We start from the raw sequence: 21,610 nt of genomic DNA, 5'->3' as shown, positions 1-21,610 counted from the left end.
CCAGGCTCATTAGCAGGCAGCTAGATCAGAAGCGGAGCAGCTGGGACACAAACCGGTTCTCATACAGGATGCTGGCACTGCAGGAGGTGGCTTAACCCCCTATGCTAAAACACCAGCCCCAGCTCTCACCCTCTTGATGCTGCAGTTTTCTCACCCATAAAACAGTGTGTGACATTACCTGTCCCCTGGTGGCATCACAGAGAGTAATGAGTTAATATGTGTAACATGCTTATACTGGTGTCTACCACTTGCAAGTCCTTGGCAAATGCTAGCTTTTATTCTTTTGCATTGATAATTCAAAAATAGCTCTCATGTCTACCAAGTATAGATAGGTATTAAACTATGCATCAGGGAGCAGACTCAAAGATGTATTGTGCAAAGGCCACTAGACTCTCAGCACACTTGAAGTCACACCGCTTGACACTGCCTTTTGTGTGCTCAGCAGGAGGGCCACACGACTGCCAGACAGAGGCTTGTCAACATGCCCTTGCCCTTCACATGTGAAGGGAGTTCTTCGGTTTCCCTCTGAGTCCCCTCAGAGCTTGTTATAGAGCAGAAGGCATCCCAGTAAAGGATCTTGGAAGCCATTAGGAATTGCCTTAAGTTCTTCTAACAGGGCCAGGCTTCACTGGCTCCCAGGCAACACGCAGGATCTGTATAGTCCAAGAAGGCCCATTTTTCTTCTCTGAGCCTCTCTCTCTGCAGCACTGGGCATGTGGCTGCCATCACAATGGAGTACAGCCATGGGGATCGGTTGTCTGTGGGGCCTGCTCTGTTCTGGGGTTAGGGACAGTGCCTCATCTTGATAACTTCTGCATTTTCAGGGTCCAGTATCAAGCAAACTCACCAAGTGGCAACCAAACCCTAGATCTCAGGGCAGCATCTCCTGTAGCATGCTCACTGAGGCACTAAGGGAACACAGCATGTTCTAAAAGCAACCAAAAATCATGCAAAGTTATCACTTGTATCCTGCAAAACTTGTGGTTTGGTTTTACTGGTGGCCAAAGAGAAAACAGGGCATGCTCAGTTGGGATGTATCAGAGTATCAGTCAGCTCTCTCTGCCCCCACCCCATCCCTTTTCTTTTGATAAAACACACTGCAGACCGGCACTGTCCAGTATGGCAGCCGCTAGTATCCTGTAGTATCTGACTTCAACACTATTAAAATTAACTAAAATATAAACTTCGCTTCCTTGCTGGCACCAACCACATTCCAAGAACCCAGTGGTGCTGTATGGGATGTCACAGACATAGGACATTTTTTTCGTTCACAGAAAACTCTGTGGGGTGAGGCTGTCCTGGAATCTGTGCTGTCACACTGAGGAAGGGCAACTTGGGCATGTTAGCTGCTCTCCCACAATCAATACAGCACAAAACTGCTCCCCAGGAATAGCCAGCCTTCCCAGGCTGTCCTCTTCTAAGTGCTGTGATACCAAGAGCTTGATGTTCCCGAGGCCAAATCTCATGTCACCAGTGTTTTCATTATCATTATTGTTATTTACTTATCTTCACAAATAGTTTCGGTTCCGTGTGGCTACTTCAGCCAGCGGGCTTGTCAGGGCCGCGATGCAGTCACAGATGCCTTAGCGCAGCTGAATGCTGGGGGAGGGAAGGCTGGAGCCTGGGCAGAAGAGAGCTTATCGCTCTACCCTGCGTCTCAGCATCGTTACGGAACATTAATGAGGTTGGGCTCGATTTAAAAACCGTCGCAGGCATTATGAATCGGTAACATTCAGTTTTACAGGCGCTGGGAATTTCTGAGATATAATCCTAGCTCTTTTGCTAATGAGTGTTGTGATATGGGGACTCTCATTTAACTTCAGAGTTTCAGTTTCCTGTCCTTAAAATGGGGCTATTACTGACCTACCTAACCCAGTGTCCAGAGGATTAATGAGCTAACGCCTGCAGAGAACTCCACTAAGGCATGCCGTGCATCATTATTTCTATTCATCCTCACGTAGCAGCTGGGAGAAGTTAACACTGTTATGTTTACCCCTTCTAAAATGAATTTTCACACAACCTAGGCTACCCAAACCTTAAATCTGCAGGTGAAACTGGGCCCTCAGCAAGATCGCACTGATGTACTGTGGGCATTCACAGGTGGCTTTTCCTTTCTTTAGTATGATTATATACCAGCTCTCCTGGGACTGGGAAGCAGTAATTGCACTGGAAATTCTCCCTGCATGAGTCTGGTGGTCAGTCTTATCAGGTGTGGAAAGAAAGTTATACAACCGCACAATGGTCCCGTCAGCACTTACATGCAATGATATTCCCGTATCTGTTCTTCATTCTGTTCTCATCTTTCTTCGCGGAGTCCCACGGTGCTGACTGCCCTTCAAAGAAGCTCTGGAAGAAAGAGGCAAGTGACAGGAGGCATTACAATTTGGTGCAGTAAACAGAGGGAGCTCTGGGAGGACGGAGGTGCTGAAAAAATGGGGAACAAAGGTCAAAAGCAAAGACTGTCCACAGGAGTGAGAAAAAACAATTATTATACTGTTTTATAGCTTAGCTACTTCATTTAGGCTTTGCTATCCATTTTCCCCCCATAGTTAGTATCTTACAAACACAAGAATGGAGGCTGAAGCGGGGACACCCACAATTTATCTGTATAGCACAGAAAAAAGGTCACATGGTCATTCTAGCCTACCTGGATACATAATCCAGAAAAAATAATTAACATTTCTCTCATTTTCTTAAATACCATTTTTCAATAGTCTTGTAAGAGATATAAAGATATCTTTTTTTCTCCCTATTTGTTAACTTAAAGAAGATTATTTTTGGTTAAAATGGTGAACTTAGTGACTAAACCTTTATATGACTTCAGGCTAAAATCTTGTAATAAACCCTGCCAGAGTTTTTTCTTCATCTTAACTGAAGCTTAGATGTCCATTTATTTGAGGATTTGGCATTATTATGCCTGGGGTCTTTAATCTTCATGTTATTAGATGTATTTTTTCTGTTCCAATTATACTGAAAATGTCCTCTACTATCAATGGACAAGTAAAAAAAAAATCTGGGGTTTTCATTTCCACTTTAAGTCCGTGTAATATTCTCCCTTTGTGTAGTCAACTATATGAGGAGGTTATGGAAGAAGGAGGGTAGCAAGAAGGATTTTGTGAACCTCATTTCTTGTCCTTGTCACAGCTGCTCTTCTATTTCTTGGCACCAGTTGGGAAAGAGAAAAAGCGAAGAAAGAAGAATGTGGGGCAGACAAGAAAGGCTCCAGTCTGAAACACTTGAGGGCCAGATGGTGTCAAGAATTCAGGTTCTCAAACAAGCACCCAGGGGGCTCTCTGAGGTCTCTCTTCACAATGGAAGCTCTTCCTTACCCACCTAATCTCCATCCCAGCGCCCTGGCCATCTCCACCACTCACCAGTGCTTAGTGATTTATTATTTTTTATGGGTCCTTCCTTATTAGGTAAATTAGTCCTCAGTCTTACTGCAGTAGATACATCTTCTCTCAGACCTCACAAGGTCTCTGTGATCTGCTCCACTCACCTGCCTGTCCCACAGCACCCAACATGGAGTGGACAGGGCTCAATACATTCTGTTATATCTATGTCTGTCTCTCATGCCCCTGGTCATAACTTAGCAATTACTTACTGAACAAATACATGGTTGTGATGTTTGGTTAACATGTATTTTGGCCATGAATTCAAAAGTAAGCTTTATGTTTGCAACTTAAGTGTAGGATGAGTTCTAAGCCTCGAAAAACTTGCCTTTTCATGACCTGCTGGGTATGGATAGCTCAGTTCTCATCAGAGACCAGCTGGGAAAGAGGCAATCCAAGCTCTGTCCCAGTTGGCTAATTCAGACTTTATTATCATTAGGACATCCAAAGCAGCAGGAGTTGAAGCAGACAAGATTTTATCAATTCAAGAGTGAAAAGATGACACTAGACACTTAACAGTTAAAGAGTTGGGGCCGGCACTGTGGTGTAGAGGGTAAAGCCGCTGCCTGCAGTGCCAGCAACCCATATGGGCGCCAGTTTGAGTCCTGGTTGCTCCACTTCTGATTCAGTTGTTATGGCATGGGAAAGCAGTAGAAGATGGCCCAGGTTCTTGGGCCCCTGCACCGGCAAGGGAAGACCCAGAGGAAGCTCTTGGCTCCTGGTTTTTGATCGGCGCAGCTCTAGCTATTGCAGCCAATTGGGGAATGAACCAGTGGATGGAACACCTGGCCCCCCACCTCTGCCTCTCCTCTCTCTGTGTAACTTTCTCTGTGACTTTCAAATAAAATAAATAAATAAATCTTTAAAAAAAAATCTAAAGAGTTTTAATTGCCCATCTTAACTTAGGATGCCTTTCATTCTGATCATTAGATCATTATTATCACAACAGGTTTTTATATTCTATTTGTCATTTAGAAAAGAATAACAGGGGGGCAGGTCAGGTATAGAAGTCCTTTATAGGAGTGAGCTGCATAATGTTTTGGTCAGCAATGGATCCCCTTAGAGTGTGTTGCCTTGTGACATCACAGTCGGCTTGGTTTAAGTGCACTTTGTGATGTCTGTCCAACAGTGAAACTGACTAACAACTTATTTCTCAGAATGTGTCCCTGTTGTTCAGCAGCACATGGTGTACATGAATGGCAGTATAATTCAAAAAGTTTGTGTAAAAATGGAATTAAAAGTATGAGTTTCAAACAGGTTGATTATTGTTTACAGCCCTTGTCTCCATTGTTGAGGAATGCTGTTTTTTGTTTTCTTAGTATTTGTTGAATTCTTAAGGAGGGATAACCTTATGATTATAAAATAAACTGAATGTATGTCATTGTACAAATTAAAAGTAAGAATAAGAAAGGAAAGAGGAGGGAGGGTGAGAGCATGGGCGGGAGGGAGGGTAGAGCGGGAAGTAACACTATGCTTCCAAATCTGTATAAATGAAATGCATGACATCTGTTCATCTTACATAAATAAAAAATTATATTAAAAAATTAAATGTATAATCAATTTCCAAAAAAGTATGAGTTTTTTGATGCAAAAAACTTGAAATCCATGCATAATTTTTTCATAATACATATTTTCCATGTATTATGAAAACATGTTTTTGCACCAAAATAAACTAATTCTTTTTTTTTTTTTTTCGACAGGCAGAGTTAGACAGTGAGAGAGAGAGACAGAGAGAAAGGTCTTCTGTTGGTTCACCCCTCAAATGGCCGCTACGGCCAGCACTGTGCCAATCTGAAGCCAGGAGCCAGGTGCTTATCCTGGTCTCCCATGCGGGTGCAGGGCCCAAGCACATGAGGCATCCTCCACTGCCTTCCTGGGCCACAGCAGAGAGCTGGACTGGAAGGGGAGCAACCAGGACAGAACCGGCACCCCAACCGGGACTAGAACCCAGGGTCCCAGCACTGCAGGCGGAGAACTAGCTTAGTGAGCTGTGGTGCCGGCCAAACTCATACTTTTTTTTTTTTTTTTTTTTTTGACAGGCAGAGTGGACAGTGAGAGAGAGAGACAGAGAGAAAGGTCTTCCTTTGCTGTTGGTTCACCCTCCAATGGCCGCCGCGGCCGGCGCACCAAACTGATCCAAAGGCAGGAGCCAGGTGCTTCTCCTGGTCTCCCATGGGGTGCAGGGCCCAAGGACTTGGGCCATCCTCCACTGCCCTCCCTGGCCACAGCAGAGAGCTGGACTAGAAGAGGGGCAACTGGGAAAGAATCTGGCGCCCCGACTGGGACTAGAACCCGGTGTGCCGGCGCCCCTAGGTGGAGGATTAGCCTATTGAGCCGCGGCGCCAGCCCAAACTCATACTTTTAATTCCATTTTTACATAGACTTTTTAAAAAACTTTTGTTTAATAAATATAAATTTCCAAAGTACAGTTTATGGATTACAATGGCTTTCCCCCCCATAACTTCCCTCCCACCTGCAACCCTCCCATCTCCTGTTCCCTCTCCCATTCCATTCACATCAAGATTCATTTTTAATTCTCTTTATATACAGAAGATCAATTTAGTATATATTAAGTAAAGCTTTCGACTGTTTGTACCCACACAGAAACATAAAGTGTAAAATACTGTTTGAGTACTAGTTATAGCATTAATTCACATTGTACAACACATTAAGGACAGAGATCCTATATGAGGAGTAAGTGCACAGGACTCCTGTTGTTGACTTAACAAATTGACACTCTTGTTTATGGCATCAGTAATCTCCCTAGGCTCTTGTCATGAGTTGCCAAGGCTATAGAAGCCTTTGAGTTCACTGACTCCGATCTTACTTAGACAAGGTCATAGTCAAAGTGGAAGTTGTCTCTTCTCTTCAGAGAAAGGTACCTCCTCCTCTGATGGCCCATTCTTTCCACTGGGATCTCACTCGCAGATATCTTTCATTTAGTGTTTTTTTTTTTTTTTTTTTTCCAGAGTGTCTTGGCTTTCCATGCCTAAAATACTCTCATGGGCTCTTTAGCCAGATCCAAATGCCTTAGGGCTGATTCTGAGGCCAGAGTGCTGTTTAGGACATCTGCCATTCTATGAGTCTGCTGTGTCTCCTGCTTCCCATGTTGGATCATTCCCTCCCTTTTTAATTCTATCAGTTAGTATTAGCAGACACTAGTCTTGTTTATGTGATCCCTTTGACTCTTGGACCTATCATTATGAGACTTTTTGAATCCTCCTAGACTGCTAGTTGAAAGGTAAAATAAAATATGATGTAATAAAAAACAAGTAAAATATTTTCAGATTATCAATAAGCTAAGTCAATAAAAATGTAGTACAAGACCATTATATAATATGGATTTATTCAAGCAGGTAACTTCTATCTGTTCTGCTCTAAAATATGAACTTAAAATAGCATCACGAATTTTAAAGTCAGATACTCTTTTTCTGAATAATGCCTCCGTTACTTTATGAATAACAATTATTTTACAGTAGAGTCATAATTATATTTGACTGACACAATTTAATTTTACTTGGAATTTGCAGTGATCTAATTACTAATCTCACTCCCCTCTGCCTTTTCCACAAATCTAGAACATTCTCAGCTCTTGTTTCTTTGTAGGAAGTTGGAAGAAGATCACTGATTTAAAGGGAGAATATGAGGTCTTCCTGTAAATCCACAGCTTCAACCATGGAAAGATGCCTTTAGATCCTTCGAGTCATTGCACACCTGAGCTACACATTCATGTCCTTCCCACTCCTGACAAACAGAAGCTCTTCTGCAGGGTAAGATGCTCTCATCACAGCTGTGTTTCTTGAATATTTGTGCTAAATGTGGGACTTCTAATAGCCCTTGCATTTAAAAACAGTTATTTTAATTTCATTATTTTCATTTAATTGGTGACCAGGAAGCAGACACAAATCAACAAATGGAATAATAACCAATCTTCTTCCACTTGAGCACTATAGTTCCAAAAATAGTTTTTAAGAGTTGGGCTCTTAAGTCTTCTCCATTTCTGAGCACACAGGCTGGGGGGGGGGGCACCAGCACGTGTCTGCAGAACAAGTCCATTATTGAAGTCATTCCCACTTTAGCAGCCGTGTGCCTTATGGCTCAGGGATCCGACATGGAGACAAGCTCTCAACAGCCTCAAACATAACGATGACCAGATCTCAACATTTTCTGATTCTGCATCCACTGCTCTTTCTGTACAGCCCTACCCTGTCAATGGCTTTGAAGGGGAGGACAGTATTAAATCTACACACTGAATATACATGCCAACATTATTGCTTTTCATGCTGACATCATATCTTCTCATCTCTAAGTGAAAGCTTACAAGAAGAGAATGTAAAAATTGTCAAGTGATCTTTGTTTAGCTGTTGACTACTTTATATAAAATTGTTCTTGTTTTTCTTATTTGGTATGTGTTCCTTGTAGGGAAACAATAGCAGGAGAAGCTGGCATTCCTGCAAAGACCCTCTCAGCTTCCTACCTGGGAACTATGGGAATCATTGCAAGTGGCAAAATGTATTTTTTTAAACCAAAGAAAAAACAAAGAGAAAATTATCAGATGCCTAGTGCCTCCACAGATGAATGCCATAGTCTCTTGACTCCCTACAGATATGGTGACTGTTGTCCTGCATTTTCTGGAACAGTTCCACTTCCCATTGTGGAGCCAATCTCTCCATACGTGATACACCTGCATCATTAAGATCACATACCTTATCGTTGAGTTGGAAAATAAGTACTATGCCTACGGGGAGTCTAGCTGCAGGAAGGAGGGGCTTTCTGGATTGATTACTTTGGCTTTTGCCTTCTATTTCTAAAAATTTATTTTGTTTCCTTCTGAAAGGGAGATTTTTTTTTCCTCATAACATTCTAAGATGGACCCAGTTTTAAATGTTATGGTTTCTGTTAGTATGAACTTTCACAATATCTGAGAAAATATTTACCTTTAGATTTTGGACTCTTTTATACCTAAAGCAGGACAAAAGGCAACTGCCCAAAATTCTATCAGAAAATAAATCTTTGCCTGTACTCAGAGAAGCCAGGACATGATGACACATGACTCTTTGACAGTATGAGCCCCGGTTGCTTTCCTGGTTTGGAAATTCTCAGAGCAAGAATGGTAACTGGAGCAGGGACCTGTCATCAGGATCACAGACTGCTTCACGTCTGGTCCAGAGCCACCCCCACCTCCGATGTGTAACTCCAGAGGGAGAGACGAACTTCCTGAGACTGAGAATTCCCTGATGACCCTCGGGATCCATTTCCTTTTGCTTTTTTGCTGACCATAAGATGGACAAACAGCCACTTATAAACCCACAGGTTAAATATGACTGAGGAAAAATCAGGTTCCTGGGGTTATATGCAAGTTTACTAAGCAACCATTTTATTCTGTCCTACCCCACTGACTTTTGGTTTTTAAATCCCTTTTAATAAATTGAGCAAAGTCAACACACATTTTATAAAATTTTCTCCTGTGTACTTTCCTTTGAGTAAGAACCAAAGCTTCTTTAGCTCTCCTTTGTTATCTTTAAGAGGCCAAAAGGTATACATGTTCCTTTTAAATGACAGAAATTGAGTCACTGAATTCTGCGCAAAAAATTCTACTTCGAATCAGTATTCATGAGAAGAAAGTAACCAGCACGTAACTTACGGCACATCTAGAGAAGAATCGTCCCTATGAGACGTGTTGGAAGTAAAACCAACCAGATTCTGAGTCCCTCCAGGGCTGAGATAGAAAGAATTTAGTCCCTTGAAAGGAGTCAGGGTTTCCTGAGCACATGCCAGAGACTGGCATCTGGCTGCTTGAGGGGAAACTTTGCCTGTCTGTCATGTTCAAGTTGACTTGCAACCTCCAATTTCTCCTGCCTCTCACACTTTTTGCTTGACAGCAATGAGGAGCAGGTTCACTGAAATCAGGTACAGCCAAAGCACAGGTGTGATTTGGAAACAGAGGCCCCACAAGAGGCCCACTGAGAGGACAGAAGTGACGGCTGAGGGAACCAAGGCGAAAGACGTCACTGGCCAAGAGAGCACTTTCCCTCCTCAGGGTGGTAACTTAAGGGCAAGCCTGGGAGACGTCAGGGATGGCCCAAGCTTCCAGTACACTTTTATAGGAGAAATTTTGAAAACGATATGCACATTTAGGCAATATTTAGTGGTTAGGGCATATTTTTAATATGCGGGTACAATTTAACACACCAACGATGGGTTTTTTATTACGAACAAAAACACTTTATGTATGTTGGGGATTTAAGTTAATGGTCTCCCTGTGCCTTCTGTTAGAGTTTTCATAAATATACTTATGCTTTTATTCTACTTAAAATGTAATTAAAGTGTTTCTTCTGACTACCTGAGCTCATATATACAGAAAAAAAGGCAGCAAACCTGGGAACCACTCTGAAAGAGTAATAAGTCTCCGAAACAATAAAAATGAAACCAGGCAAGCTCTGGTGAATACCAATGACTTCTCTTCCCTAAGATGCTGCACTCTCCATGGGCTCAGAGTAGAGGGAAATTGAACATCGTGCACGCTGTCATTTCTTCCTGAATAGGAAACATGTTTTTGTGATTCAATAACCTTCTCCCCCCACCCCTCACACCACCATCATTTTCCACAGGATATAATTATACATCTCAGTTGCCCACCTCAAGAGAATGTTACTCCAAAATGATGCAGTCTGTTAAAAATGCCACAGCTTCCAGATATTAAAAAAGGAGAGGGAGAGAGAGAGAGAGGAAAAAAAAAAAAAACCTATTCAATACAAAAGCTGCCAGAAAGAAAGGGATGAAGGTCAGGGCTGTCTGTAACATACAGTATGCTCTCGGGCAGTGCAGGGTCAAGCGTTTTAGAAGCTTCTGAAATCGAATTTTTCCTCTCTTTCTCATATGAATAAAACTGTGCATATAAAATGACTGAGATCATCACCCTGAAAGAAACAAGATGAACTCACTGGGGCATGCAAAGTCTGAACTTTCTTTGTTTTCTGCCCATACTTCTCTTCTGGTTTTTCCAAGCATTGCATTTTATTAGGTACATATAAACTATTTATTGCTATGGCGCTAGAGCAACTAAAGGCATGGAACATCGCCTGTTGGGCCAGACCGCAGAGTGCTGGTGGGAAAGGGGACCCAGCAGTTCAGGCTAAGTGGCAGCAGTGGTCATCGGTCACCATCCATTCTCCAATGTCCTGGATGCAGGAAGGCAAGTGAAGCACATGACACTTCCAGGGCAAAAGAGGTGGGGATTGAAGTGAGAATAGGCATATAGATACATGGACTGCGTTAACTAAAATCTAAGTGTGAACGTTCATTGGTTCTTTTTAAAAGTTTATTCACTGGAGAGGGTCAAGGAGAGGGGTATCTTTTATCTGCTGGTTCACTCCCAAATGTCCTCAACAGCTGGGGCTGGCCAGGCTGAAGCCAAGAGCCAGGAAGTCCATTCAGGTCTCTGCATGAGTTGCAGGGACCCCAGGACTTGAGCTATCACCTGCTACCTCCCAGGGTGCACAGTACCAGGAAGCTGCACTGGAAGTGGAGGTGATGAGGATCTCCCACAATGCTGGTCCCTTACTGATTCTTTTAAAGAAGGTGCTGTTCTCTCAGTGCTTCAGATGGGCAGTTTACATTGCAACTTAATCCAATTCAAAATACTGCAGAATTCTCCTGTTTTGCAGGATTCAGGAGGGTGGTGATCTTGGCAAAAGTCATAAAATTGCCTTCCTTTACCTAACAGCTCTCTTTTGACAGTGGATTTAGGTTTGCAGCCTTAGACAATTATATACTGTTTTAGTACCTAGAAATAGTCCCCCTGAGGTCCAGCTGAACTTGAGGACATGTTTTTATTCCACTGAATATTACTCTGAATGAAGGATTTTATCAATGGCTTTTCATAGCAATGTCATATACTGCTTATTGATTAATATATGCTTTTGGGGTTTTTGAAGCTCTAGCAGTTGAGAACTTTTAATCATATCGCACAGATAAGGAAATCTGGGGTCAAAGGTGTTAAGTGGCTCCCTTGAAATCATGCAGCTGGTAAGCAAAAGAGCTGGGCCCCAGGGCCAAGGTCAACCCCACTTTGAACTCGGTGCTATTCCTGCTTGGCCATAAAGCTGACAGAGGGCTTTGAGTCTGCTGTACTGCACTGTGCATGCAAGTCCCCCTGGCTATGGGTCATAAGCCACCAAGCATTTCTGGTTACCACTTTCTCCAGGCTGAGTCAGTTCCATGTCCAAGCCCTGTCACTATTTGCACAGAGATTCTTCCAGGGGATGTGGGAGAATGTGCTCCCTGGAGGAACCTTCAATCTACTTGTTTTTCTTTCTTTTCAGATTTTTCCAATTTTGAAAGTCTCCCTTCCTCCCTCTTTTAGAATCCCTGTGGTAGCCAGCTCCCACTAACAAAGTGACATATCTCTCAAGGTACCAATGCAGAAAAATGTTAAGAACTACAGATCAAGTGGCAAGAGAGGGAAAAAGCCAGGCACCCTTCAGGTGAGTGATGGAGGAAAAGGTGGTGGAAGGGTGACTGCAGAGCAGTCATGGCGGCTGAACATTCCATGGACAAGGCCACTACTCTGTGGCACCACAGAGATTGACACATAGCAAGGTGGCTTTAGTAAGGGAATGCTTTGGACATAATTGGAGTGAATGTCAGTGGAGCTGAGCTGTGAAGGGATATTCAACCCCTTCCTGACATGCACCCCTCTTCACTTTGTTTCCTGCTAGACAGCTTAATATCCAAGAGCCACATTCTCAGCAGTGCCTGGGGCTCCCTGTTAGCTGGGAGGCCTCCTCTGTCTTCCTGTACCTTTGATGAAGTTCTCAGCTTAGAGTTTTGGGAAGTCCCGGATCCCCTGAAACATATCACAAGGAGGATCTCTGTGGGCGTCCATCTCAAAGGCTGTATCTGCAGACTCATTTTTCCTGACAGGGCCTTTGATGCATGTTAGACAGTGAGGACAGGTGTACAGAGGGACTGCATGGCAATGGATTTAGAACAGTGCTTATCCTCATTGCACATCACTTGGTCCAGGTTTCCTCTTCTGAGTTGGGCTTGAGTTTAGCATTGCCTATCTCTTGATTACAATGGTCATCAACAAGACCAATCAATCTGTTGAAGATTCTGGAACTTGATTCTGCCTGGTCCTCACTGCATTACCCTGGCAACCCCAAGGAGGCCACAGGAAGTGCTAGGCTGCTAAAATAGTGATGTCAACAAGTGACTGCCACAGGTACTACAAGAAGGCCTGCTTTGTTTTCCAGGCAGTTAAAAGACTTGGCTTTAATTGCTTTGCAGTATCTGTAAGCCTTGTTGAACTTAACTCTCTCCTTCGGGACTGCCACCACGTTTCAGAGAGAGAGAGAGAGAGAGAGAGAGAGCGAGTGAGCTTGCATTTCCCCTCATGCAGCAGTGCGTATGCTGTGCAAGAACTATAATTTTCCCCACCTCTGTACCTGACCTGAAACAGTGACTTGTCAGGGAGCCTTAGCCAGAGGCACCTAGATCTCCAGAGATAAACAAGAGTACCTCTCTCAGAAAAGGCACCCCCAAACAGCTCGCGAGCACAGGGATGCTTCTGCAGAAATCTAGCTGCTCCTTTGCCTCTGGGAGCAGCCAGCAGAGCTGTTTCTGCTCTCTCTTGCCTGCATCATTGCAGTAGCTGCCTCGCTGGTCTCTTTGCTGGGCCACCCTCCCCCATCACCAGTTTATACACTCAAACCACAGTTAGCTATTTCAAATATTTTCTTTTGATGGATTCAAAAGCTGGAGAGAGATATTGCTCATTCACTCTTCAGTCCCCAAATGCATACATAAAGGCTGGTGCTGGGCCAGGCTGAAGTTGGGAGCTGGGGACTCAATCTAGGTATCCCACTTGGGTGGTGGGGATCCAAGGACTCCACCTATCACTTGTTGCCTCCCAGGGTGCTCATTAGGAGCAAGTCAGAATTGGGAGTGGAGCCAGGACCCAACCTAGGCATTCCGATATGGGAGATGGATGATCCAAGTGGTAAATTAACTGCTGCACCAAATGCCTGCCCAATAGTTAACTACTTCAGACACACCAGGGCACCTGCTATTTTCCTACTTGAACACCTGGCAAGTGTCCCTATTGATAATGACATGGCCATAAGAAGGACTAATGAGACTCAACACGTGTGACATGCCCTGCATGCATTAGGTGCTTAATTAAGGCTATCACTTACTATTCTTTTTTCGAATAATCAAGCTTGAGACCTTGATGACAACACATTCTTGCTGACTTGCAGCTATTTGTTGTTGTTGTTGTTGCCTTCCTGACATTCTTTTCCAATTCCCCCAACCCCAGTGGCTGTATATTTCCCCACTCTGAATCTCGAGAGTATTTAGAAGTGGGGCAGTCGTTTCATTCCGTGTCCCTCTACGAAACCAACACAAGCAAACATCCTCTTTTACAATACCCCTTGGAGAGCTGTGGGCTTTAAAACATCCTCACCACAGACATCACAGCACATAAGCTCCCATCAGATAGGATGGAAAATCTAAGGACTTTTTTCTAGAGATGACAGGCTTGGGAATGAGTAAAGTGTAGCAGAAAAGGGAATTTTAATGTGAGATTTGTGACTCTCCTTTTGACATCTATTAATTTACAAATCCTATCAGCATAGTTCCCAGGCTCTTCTTGTAATACCTAAGTCATGGTGATTAAAGATCACAATTTAGAATGGAGAATTATTTTAGAAATTTAGAAAAATGGTTAGAAATATCTTTTCAAAGAATCAAATGAAAAATAATTGAATGTCAATTCACTGTCAGCAAGTCCAATGTCTACTCTCAAAAGCAAACACTTTTATTGAAAATTACAACCCCATGTTAGTTCTGGTCACTGCAGCTGTCCTTTATTGACAGAGTTTAGCCAAATGTCATTTCTTATTAAAGACAGTGGATACTGTCACTTCTGAGTCACGCAGACTCTCTCTTTTGTGAGGCCAGTCTTGGCATTGAGCCTGTGACTATGGCAATCAGGAGCAGATGTCAACCCAAGTCCAGCCCACGAGCCTGCACACAGGTACAGGGCAGAAACCCAGGCTGGTGGGAGTTCCCACAGGAATCGATCACCTACGGAGGCAGAGGCAGCCTCCCCCGGGAATCCTGACTGACCCCCCAATTCATCTCTCAAAAGAGATCCATCATCTTACTGTAGAACACCTGCCTCATCTGAGTACACTCCCTACAACCTGTGGGCTCACTAGCAGGCCTTGGGGCTGGGGAACTGTAAGAAACTAAGGGATAAGAGGAAACCCCTGGAGGCAAGGGATAGAGACGGGGGCAGCTCACAAGGTCTTCCCAGATTGCTGTCACCCGGGTAACACCTTCACCACTGCCCTCGTGCCCTTACCACTTTCCTCGAATTTATTCAGTGACTTCAGTTTAGTACTGGATATTGAAACACATTCACTTGCGAATCAGACTGTCATTATTATAGTAAATATAAAGCCAGTAACACTTGGCTCAAGACAATAGAAATATAGATAAAACAGTATTGCATTCTGGCCTGGTGGGTCTGCTCAGCTCTGTTTTGAGCCTGAAACCTCTGCTTTGGGTGAGAGATGGCAAAGATAAGAGTAAGGAACCCTACTTCACTGATGAATCCAAAGCATCAAGAGACAACTCCTACGGCAGGCGATCTCTTTCTCAGCCCGCACGTCAGCACTGTGCACTCCGCACGGTTGCACCTAAATTTACCTTGTACATCACTAGTTGTTTGCATCTCATACTTGGGGAAAACTCTGAATTCACCATCAACACAGGGTATTCACAAGGTAAGAGTCTAGGTTCTAGGACCAGAAGATTTGGGTTTAAATCCCAGCTCTGACCTGTTCCTAATGGTGTGTGCCATCCCACAGGCATATTCCATGTTCCTGCATTTTTCAATTTTCTCCACAGTGTTTCTACAACTGTTTAACAGGACTGCTTTCTGTATTAAGCTCAGTGAATGTCAATGGAAAGAACATGTAGGTTGCATATACAAAAAGCGATAGAGCTGTTATCAGCACGATGTGAACAACCTGTAGAACCTCTATGGAAATGCACAGGGCATCAGAGCCACAAACATTTAAGCCCTCTTACATGCCGTGAGCTGCACTTGGGGGAAGAGTTGAGTCCCTGCACATCCTTGGCATCTAGCAACTACCTGGAACACATGAGGAACTCTGAAAATATCAGTGAATAAATAAATAGCAATTATCAATCAAAGGATTCACACACTGTAAATGTATTTGAATTTGATATATTTCAGACCTACTTTGTGAAAGTTTTTTTTTTTTTTTTAAAGCACATACTCACATCTAGTTTTAAATGAATTACTGTCATGTTTGAAAGAGTCATACTGACAAGGCATATTTTACATGGAGGGCATGGTACTCAGAGTTTTTAAATTCCTCCAGTGTTCTGTAGTATGGTTTTTCTTTTTCCCTTTAGAATCACAATCTGCTGAAAGGATAACAATTAGTTTAAGTGAACCAAGGTCAGATGCTAAAAGGAAGTAGTCAAAAGTTGTATTTAGAATCTGCTGATGTTTTAAAAAGTGAAGAGTTGGCCCCAATTCAAGGAACAAGATATTAGACTAAAACCTTGGGGGCAGATGGTTCAATTTTCTTATTTAGAACTACAAGGTTCGGGATTAAACAAAAATAAGATGCTCTGTGTTATTAGTTATTATTTTAGTGAGGATGGTGGTGTTGAAAGTAGATGAAAGCAAACTTGAGGGTCAGCTGTGAAATGAAAACAGAGACCTACTGCCCTTGGAGGACCTACACTACCTTCTCTGTCCCAAAGCATAATGAACTTTCACACGTTATCTACACTGATATTTCAGCAAAGAAAATGCCTCAAAGAGGACTTGAAGTTTTGCCAAGAAGTCTAATAAGGAAGAAAACCTGGGCTCAAAAGATTTCAGTTACACAATAATTCTTTTAGTGAAATAACAATAAACTCTCAATTCTGTAGTATTAATAAGAATCAAGTAACAATAATAATAACACAATAACAAGTGTAGTATAACTGCTTTGTTCCAAATGTTGTGGTAAGTGCTTTATCCCAAATGTCTCATACTTGTAAGCCTGTTAACCAACCAGTTTTCCATTATAGCTGTAACCTATGCTCATAAAAAGCAAATACTGGAATTTCAAAAATTAAGGCATATCTTCTTATTACCAATAAATTAAGGAATTATTATTTTGGTAACCAGCAACTTTAAAATAAATTTTAAATTCTATCACTGACTAACTTAAGAAAACTTTTTTATTTGAAATATGTATAGATGGATTCAGAAGTTGCAAAGACAGTATGGAAAGCTCACATGTATTCCTCAGTTTTCCCCAACTGAAAGCTGTATAACTGTCATATACTTTCAAAGGCAGGACAGCAATTCATATAACATGTGTATAGTTCTATGCCATTTTATCTCAGTGCAGATTTGTACAGACACCATCCCAATTAGACACAACTCTCCCATCACCACAAAGAACTCTCTTGTGAAACCTCTTTGTAGTCATTGTATTCTCCTGATATCAGCATCCTTTGGAATACTCTTCATCTCCATAATTTCTGAAACATTTCAAGAACGTTCTGTAAATGCAATCACGTAGGATTGCCCTTTTTCCTCCTCAGCACATTGCCCTTGAGAGTCACCCGCATAGGTGCATGTACCAATAGTTTGTTCCTTATTATGACCGAGTAACACTCCTTGGTAGGACGTATTAGTTGGTTAGCCATTTCCGTAGTGAAGAAAAATTTGTTTCCAGGACTTAGCTATTTCAAACAATGCTGTTATGGATACTCACTTACAGGGTTCTGTGGGGATCTAAGCTTTCATTTCTCTGGGATAATTTCCCAGGAGCTCCACTGCTGGCTGTTATGGTAAATCTTTGTTTAGTTCTTCAAGATCTGCCAAACTATTTTCCAGATTAAATACACCGTTTCACATTACACTGACAGTTTATGAAAGACCAGTTTCTCAACATCCCTGTCAGCATTTGGTGTTCTTCCAAGTTTATATTTTAGCTGTCTTAATACGTGTGTAGTGACACCTCTTTGTGGCTTTAATTCGCATTTTCCTAGTGATCACTCATGTTGATTTCATCTTTTCATGTGTCTTTATCACCCACATATCCTCTTTAGTAGTGTCTGTCATGTCTGCCTATTTTCTAATTTGATGTTTTAATTAAGTTTTTAAACAAAGACTTATTTATATGGAAAGGAGAGAGAGAGAGAGAGAGAGAGAGAGAGAGAGAGAGAGAGAGAGAAAATCCACTGATTTACATTCCAAATAGCTGCATTGGCTGGGGCTGGGTCAGGTCAAAGTCAGGAGCCCAGAATTCTATCTGGGTCTCCTACATGGGTGGAAGGGGACCAAGTGCTTAGGCCATCTTCTGCTGCTTTCCTAGGTGCATTAGTAGGAAGCTAGATTGGAAGCAAGGAAGCCAGGACTCAATTTGGTGCTTTGAAATGGGATGCTGGTGTTGCAAGTAGCAGTTTACCCCACTGTGCCATGATGCCAGCAGATTTACTAAGCTTTAAGAGTTCTTTATATTTTCTAGGTGAGTCCTTTGTCAGATATGTGGGCTGTAAATATTTTCTTCCCAGTGTGTAGCTTGCCTTTCTATCCTCTTAACAGCATCTTTCACAAGCTAAATTTTTTAATTTTGGTGAAGTCCAATTTACTGAGCTCTCTTTTTTATGGGCTATGATTTTGGTGTGATGTCTAAGAACGTTTCACCAAGCCTTAGGTCCTGAAACAATAACGTTTATTTAATTTAAAACACTGAAAAAAGTCTCCCACATTTGTTAAGTAAATTTCTAAAGTGAAAAGTAACTGACATTTGATAATCAACATTAAAACAGTGATCACTGTCAGCATCTGTACTTAACACGTTAGGAGATGCCCTCCTCAAATGTACTGCGGGCCCCCATGAGCAGGCCTGTTCAACGTGACACTTTGAGCCCTTGACTTTTTCCAGTCTACTTTTAAGTGGATGGACTGGGAATTGTCATAGTTTGCCCAGGGCTCCTGAATACCTCCTGCATGCTCCAGACAAAGGACAGAGTCGCTGGAAGGGCTGAGGCAAAAGAAGCTGTTCACTCTCAGCTGATTGCTCCAAGAAGACTTCCTGACAGCCCAAAGGAGCTTCAGCCCCGCTGTTCGGATCCTTTGTCACCCAGACCATGCAGAGAGCTCAAGAGCCACATGTGGCTGGTGGCCACCGTACTGGATGGTGCAGATTTCTGTCACTGTAGGAGAACCATGCTCTGTGGACTGGGGACTCAGTAAGGTTAAGTCCTGCAATGAGCATCCTACTGTAAGTGGAGGAAGAGAGGTGTAAGACAACGCTAGAGAAAGACAGTGGAATGAAGGAAGTCTTTGTGGATCGGCCAGGATGTGTAAGAGCACAGGGCTGTACTGATGAGTGAATAGGAAAGGCTGAGAAAAGGCAAGAAAAGTGAAGAGGTGAAGAGGACGGAATGAAGGCACTGACATCACTGTATGTCCAGGCTCAAGGGCAGGGTCACAGATATTTTCTCTGCCAGCTATGCTCCATCTTCTGTGGGCTATGCTGCTCCTCAAGCAAGGGGCCCTGCCTTCATTTCCCTCACCTGAAAAGATCACCTGCTCATTACAACGCAGCTCAACATACCTGTTCCATGTATTTTTTCTTCTCTGGTTTCTACTGATATTTTTGTTTTCCCTACAAGATTCTATTGTAGCTATTCTATGAGAGGACTTCAAAAACTTCATGGAAAATGGAAGTAAAGTATTATTTTAAGTCCATGAATAGCTGTTTTTTCCCCCATAATATGTGGGCTTTTCTGTTGTTGTTGTTGTTCAGGAACTTTTTGAAAATCACTTGTATATATGTTTTTCAATTTTTCTGCACCAAAACAAAATTTTTCTTTAAATTCATTTTCCTTGGGCTTTTTGAAGTTCTCTTGTATGTACCACTTGTCTGCTTTATGACTCCTATATGCAAGATTTTATATTATTTTTAGCACCAGATTTAGATTGAGTTGCCTAAAGGGGGTCCATGTCCCCACTTCTAACTTCTACAGAAAAACCTGGGTACAAAGCAGGTGCTTGTGCCAGGATTCCTTTAGTGATGACCAAAGCCCTTGTGCATGGCACGGAAGGTGATGGTGGCTCTCCACTGGCAGAAGGGTTCGATATTTTCACTATTCAACAAGAAGGTCACTAATCCACTTACCCCTATTGGACACTTGCAATGGAGCTAGGAAAACCGAGGAACTAACTTTTAATTTAATTTCAATAGCCATGTTGCTAGTGGCTACTATTTTGAACAGCTCAAGTTATGATTTACAACAGACCCCACCAATGAGGCTCAAGGGATGCCTGGCCCAACCTGTCAGAGAAGGCCCCTTGTTTGAGTCTCAAATTATAAGATATCTCAGCCTCCCTGAAAAAGAATTGTGATTTTCTAAGTGTTATGGGCTGAGAAGAGATGCATTTTGTCTCCTTGAACACATCTCTGCAAATTCATGTTTAAGTTCCAATCCCCAGTACCTCAGAATGTGGCTATATTTGGAGAGAGGGTACTTAAAAAGAAGTAATGAGGTTATATTGGGGTGGGGGGAGGCCTAATCCAATGACTAGTGCCCTCCTATGAAGAGATGAGGGTCAGAGACCCCAGGGGCAAGTGTTCACAGAGAGACCATCTGCAAGCCACAGTGGAAGGAGAAGGAACCAGCCCAGACCACAGCTTAACCTTGGACTTGCAGCCTCTAGAGTGCAAGGAAGTAAGTTGCTGTGGCTTAAGCTGCCAAGACTGTGGTGCTTTGTTAGGGCAGCCCTAGCAAATGAATCCGCTTAGCACTCCACGAAATGAAGCATTTCCAGTTGGATGCACGCACATTACACCGAGGTGACTGTGATGCGTAACCCGGAATGCCAATGCGCTGATTTAAAAAGGGGTATTTGCTTTCCAAGTGTCTGTCATACCACTGGGGCCTCTGCAGTGACACCACCCAGAGAGCCAGATGGAAGCTGAGGCCGTGTGGTGAACACAGAGGTGGAGCAAGTGAAGCAGAATGCTTTCAGGGGCTGCTGCCTACGTGCCAGGAAACTGCGAGAAGCTGGTTCAGTAGGCATGGTGCGTCCCAGGCAGGCCACGGATCAGTGCTGCACACATCCACGTGCAATTCCTGCTTCTCAGAACATCCTTTCCATGTGACATTCATATTCTTTCACTTCTTTTGGAGATGTCGTTATCGCCAATTTCTTAGTTCAGCCACGGTGCACGTGAGCACAGAGGCATTGTCTCAACACTATAGCCCTGTGATGTGCTATTCCAGGCAGGCACACCCCACACCGTGGCCTTCCTAGCAGTGCTCAGCAAAAGGCAACACAGGCCACGGGCCTGGCATGGCTGTGGGCCCACTCCTCAGGGCTATTTGGTAGTGGCACAGGGTGGGCTCCTCTGGCACTGGCAGTAATCAAGAACTATCCAGGGAGGTTGCAGGTCCAATGGCAACCTGCAGAGTCCTGGTAGGTATTTCAAGGTCAGAAAAAGGCCTTCTCTCTTTTGCAGTCCTGCCTGCTATCCTGGGCCTCAGAGACATGAAGTCTTGCAAAGATGTTGACTTCATGCCTTTTCCATTCCATATTCCTAGCCATAGAAGATGACCTTCAGAAAGGTTCTTACTGCATCCCCATTGTATGACAGCACTCACATTTAGACCATCCTTAATAATTGAGATTATCTTCCAGGATCCATGATCTTGTGAAAGGGAATTTCACAATGAAAGAGTCTATCAATCCCAATAAGTTTTTTTTTTTTTTTTTTTTTTGATAGAGTTAGACAGTGAGAGAGAGAGAGAGAGAGAGAGAGACAGAGAGAAAGGTCTTCCTTTTTCGCACTGTGCCAATCTGAAGCCAGGAGCCAGGTGCCTCCTCCTGGTCTCCCATGTGGGTGCAGGGCCCAAGCACTTGGGCCATCCTCCACTGCCTTCCTGGGCCACAGCAGAGAGCTGGACTGGAAGAGGAACAACCGGGACAGAATCCAGCGCACCAACCGGGACTAGAACCACAAAACCCCTTTGCAAAGAGTCACGTGCTTTGTACATAAATACATCTCTAGGGTGAACATTTCAGTAGGTAGGAGAGTTTGGGGCTGATCAGGACATGGACATTTGCATATTTTGCTCCTGCCATCCCACATCTGTAAGGTGCTCTG

At 43.1% G+C, this 21,610-nt stretch overlaps 1 protein-coding gene across 5 annotated transcripts in view; it reads right to left on the bottom strand.

Moving 5' to 3' along the window:
• The window catches only part of PTPRM (protein tyrosine phosphatase receptor type M), an 869,082-nt gene that overhangs the window by 122,561 nt on the left and 724,911 nt on the right, over positions 1–21,610 (bottom strand). For all 5 annotated transcript variants that reach the window (XM_008261054.4, XM_008261055.4, XM_051852140.2 and 2 more), the window contains one exon: positions 2,259–2,346. In XM_008261054.4, coding sequence (XP_008259276.1) covers positions 2,259–2,346 — 88 coding nt within the window. The remainder of the gene's footprint in view (positions 1–2,258; positions 2,347–21,610) is intronic.

This window comes from Oryctolagus cuniculus, chromosome 10, assembly GCF_964237555.1.
Source record: "Oryctolagus cuniculus chromosome 10, mOryCun1.1, whole genome shotgun sequence".
Lineage (NCBI taxonomy): Eukaryota > Metazoa > Chordata > Mammalia > Lagomorpha > Leporidae > Oryctolagus > Oryctolagus cuniculus.
The sequence above is the reverse complement of the archived record's forward strand: the minus strand, read 5'-3'. Positions and strand labels throughout refer to the sequence as shown.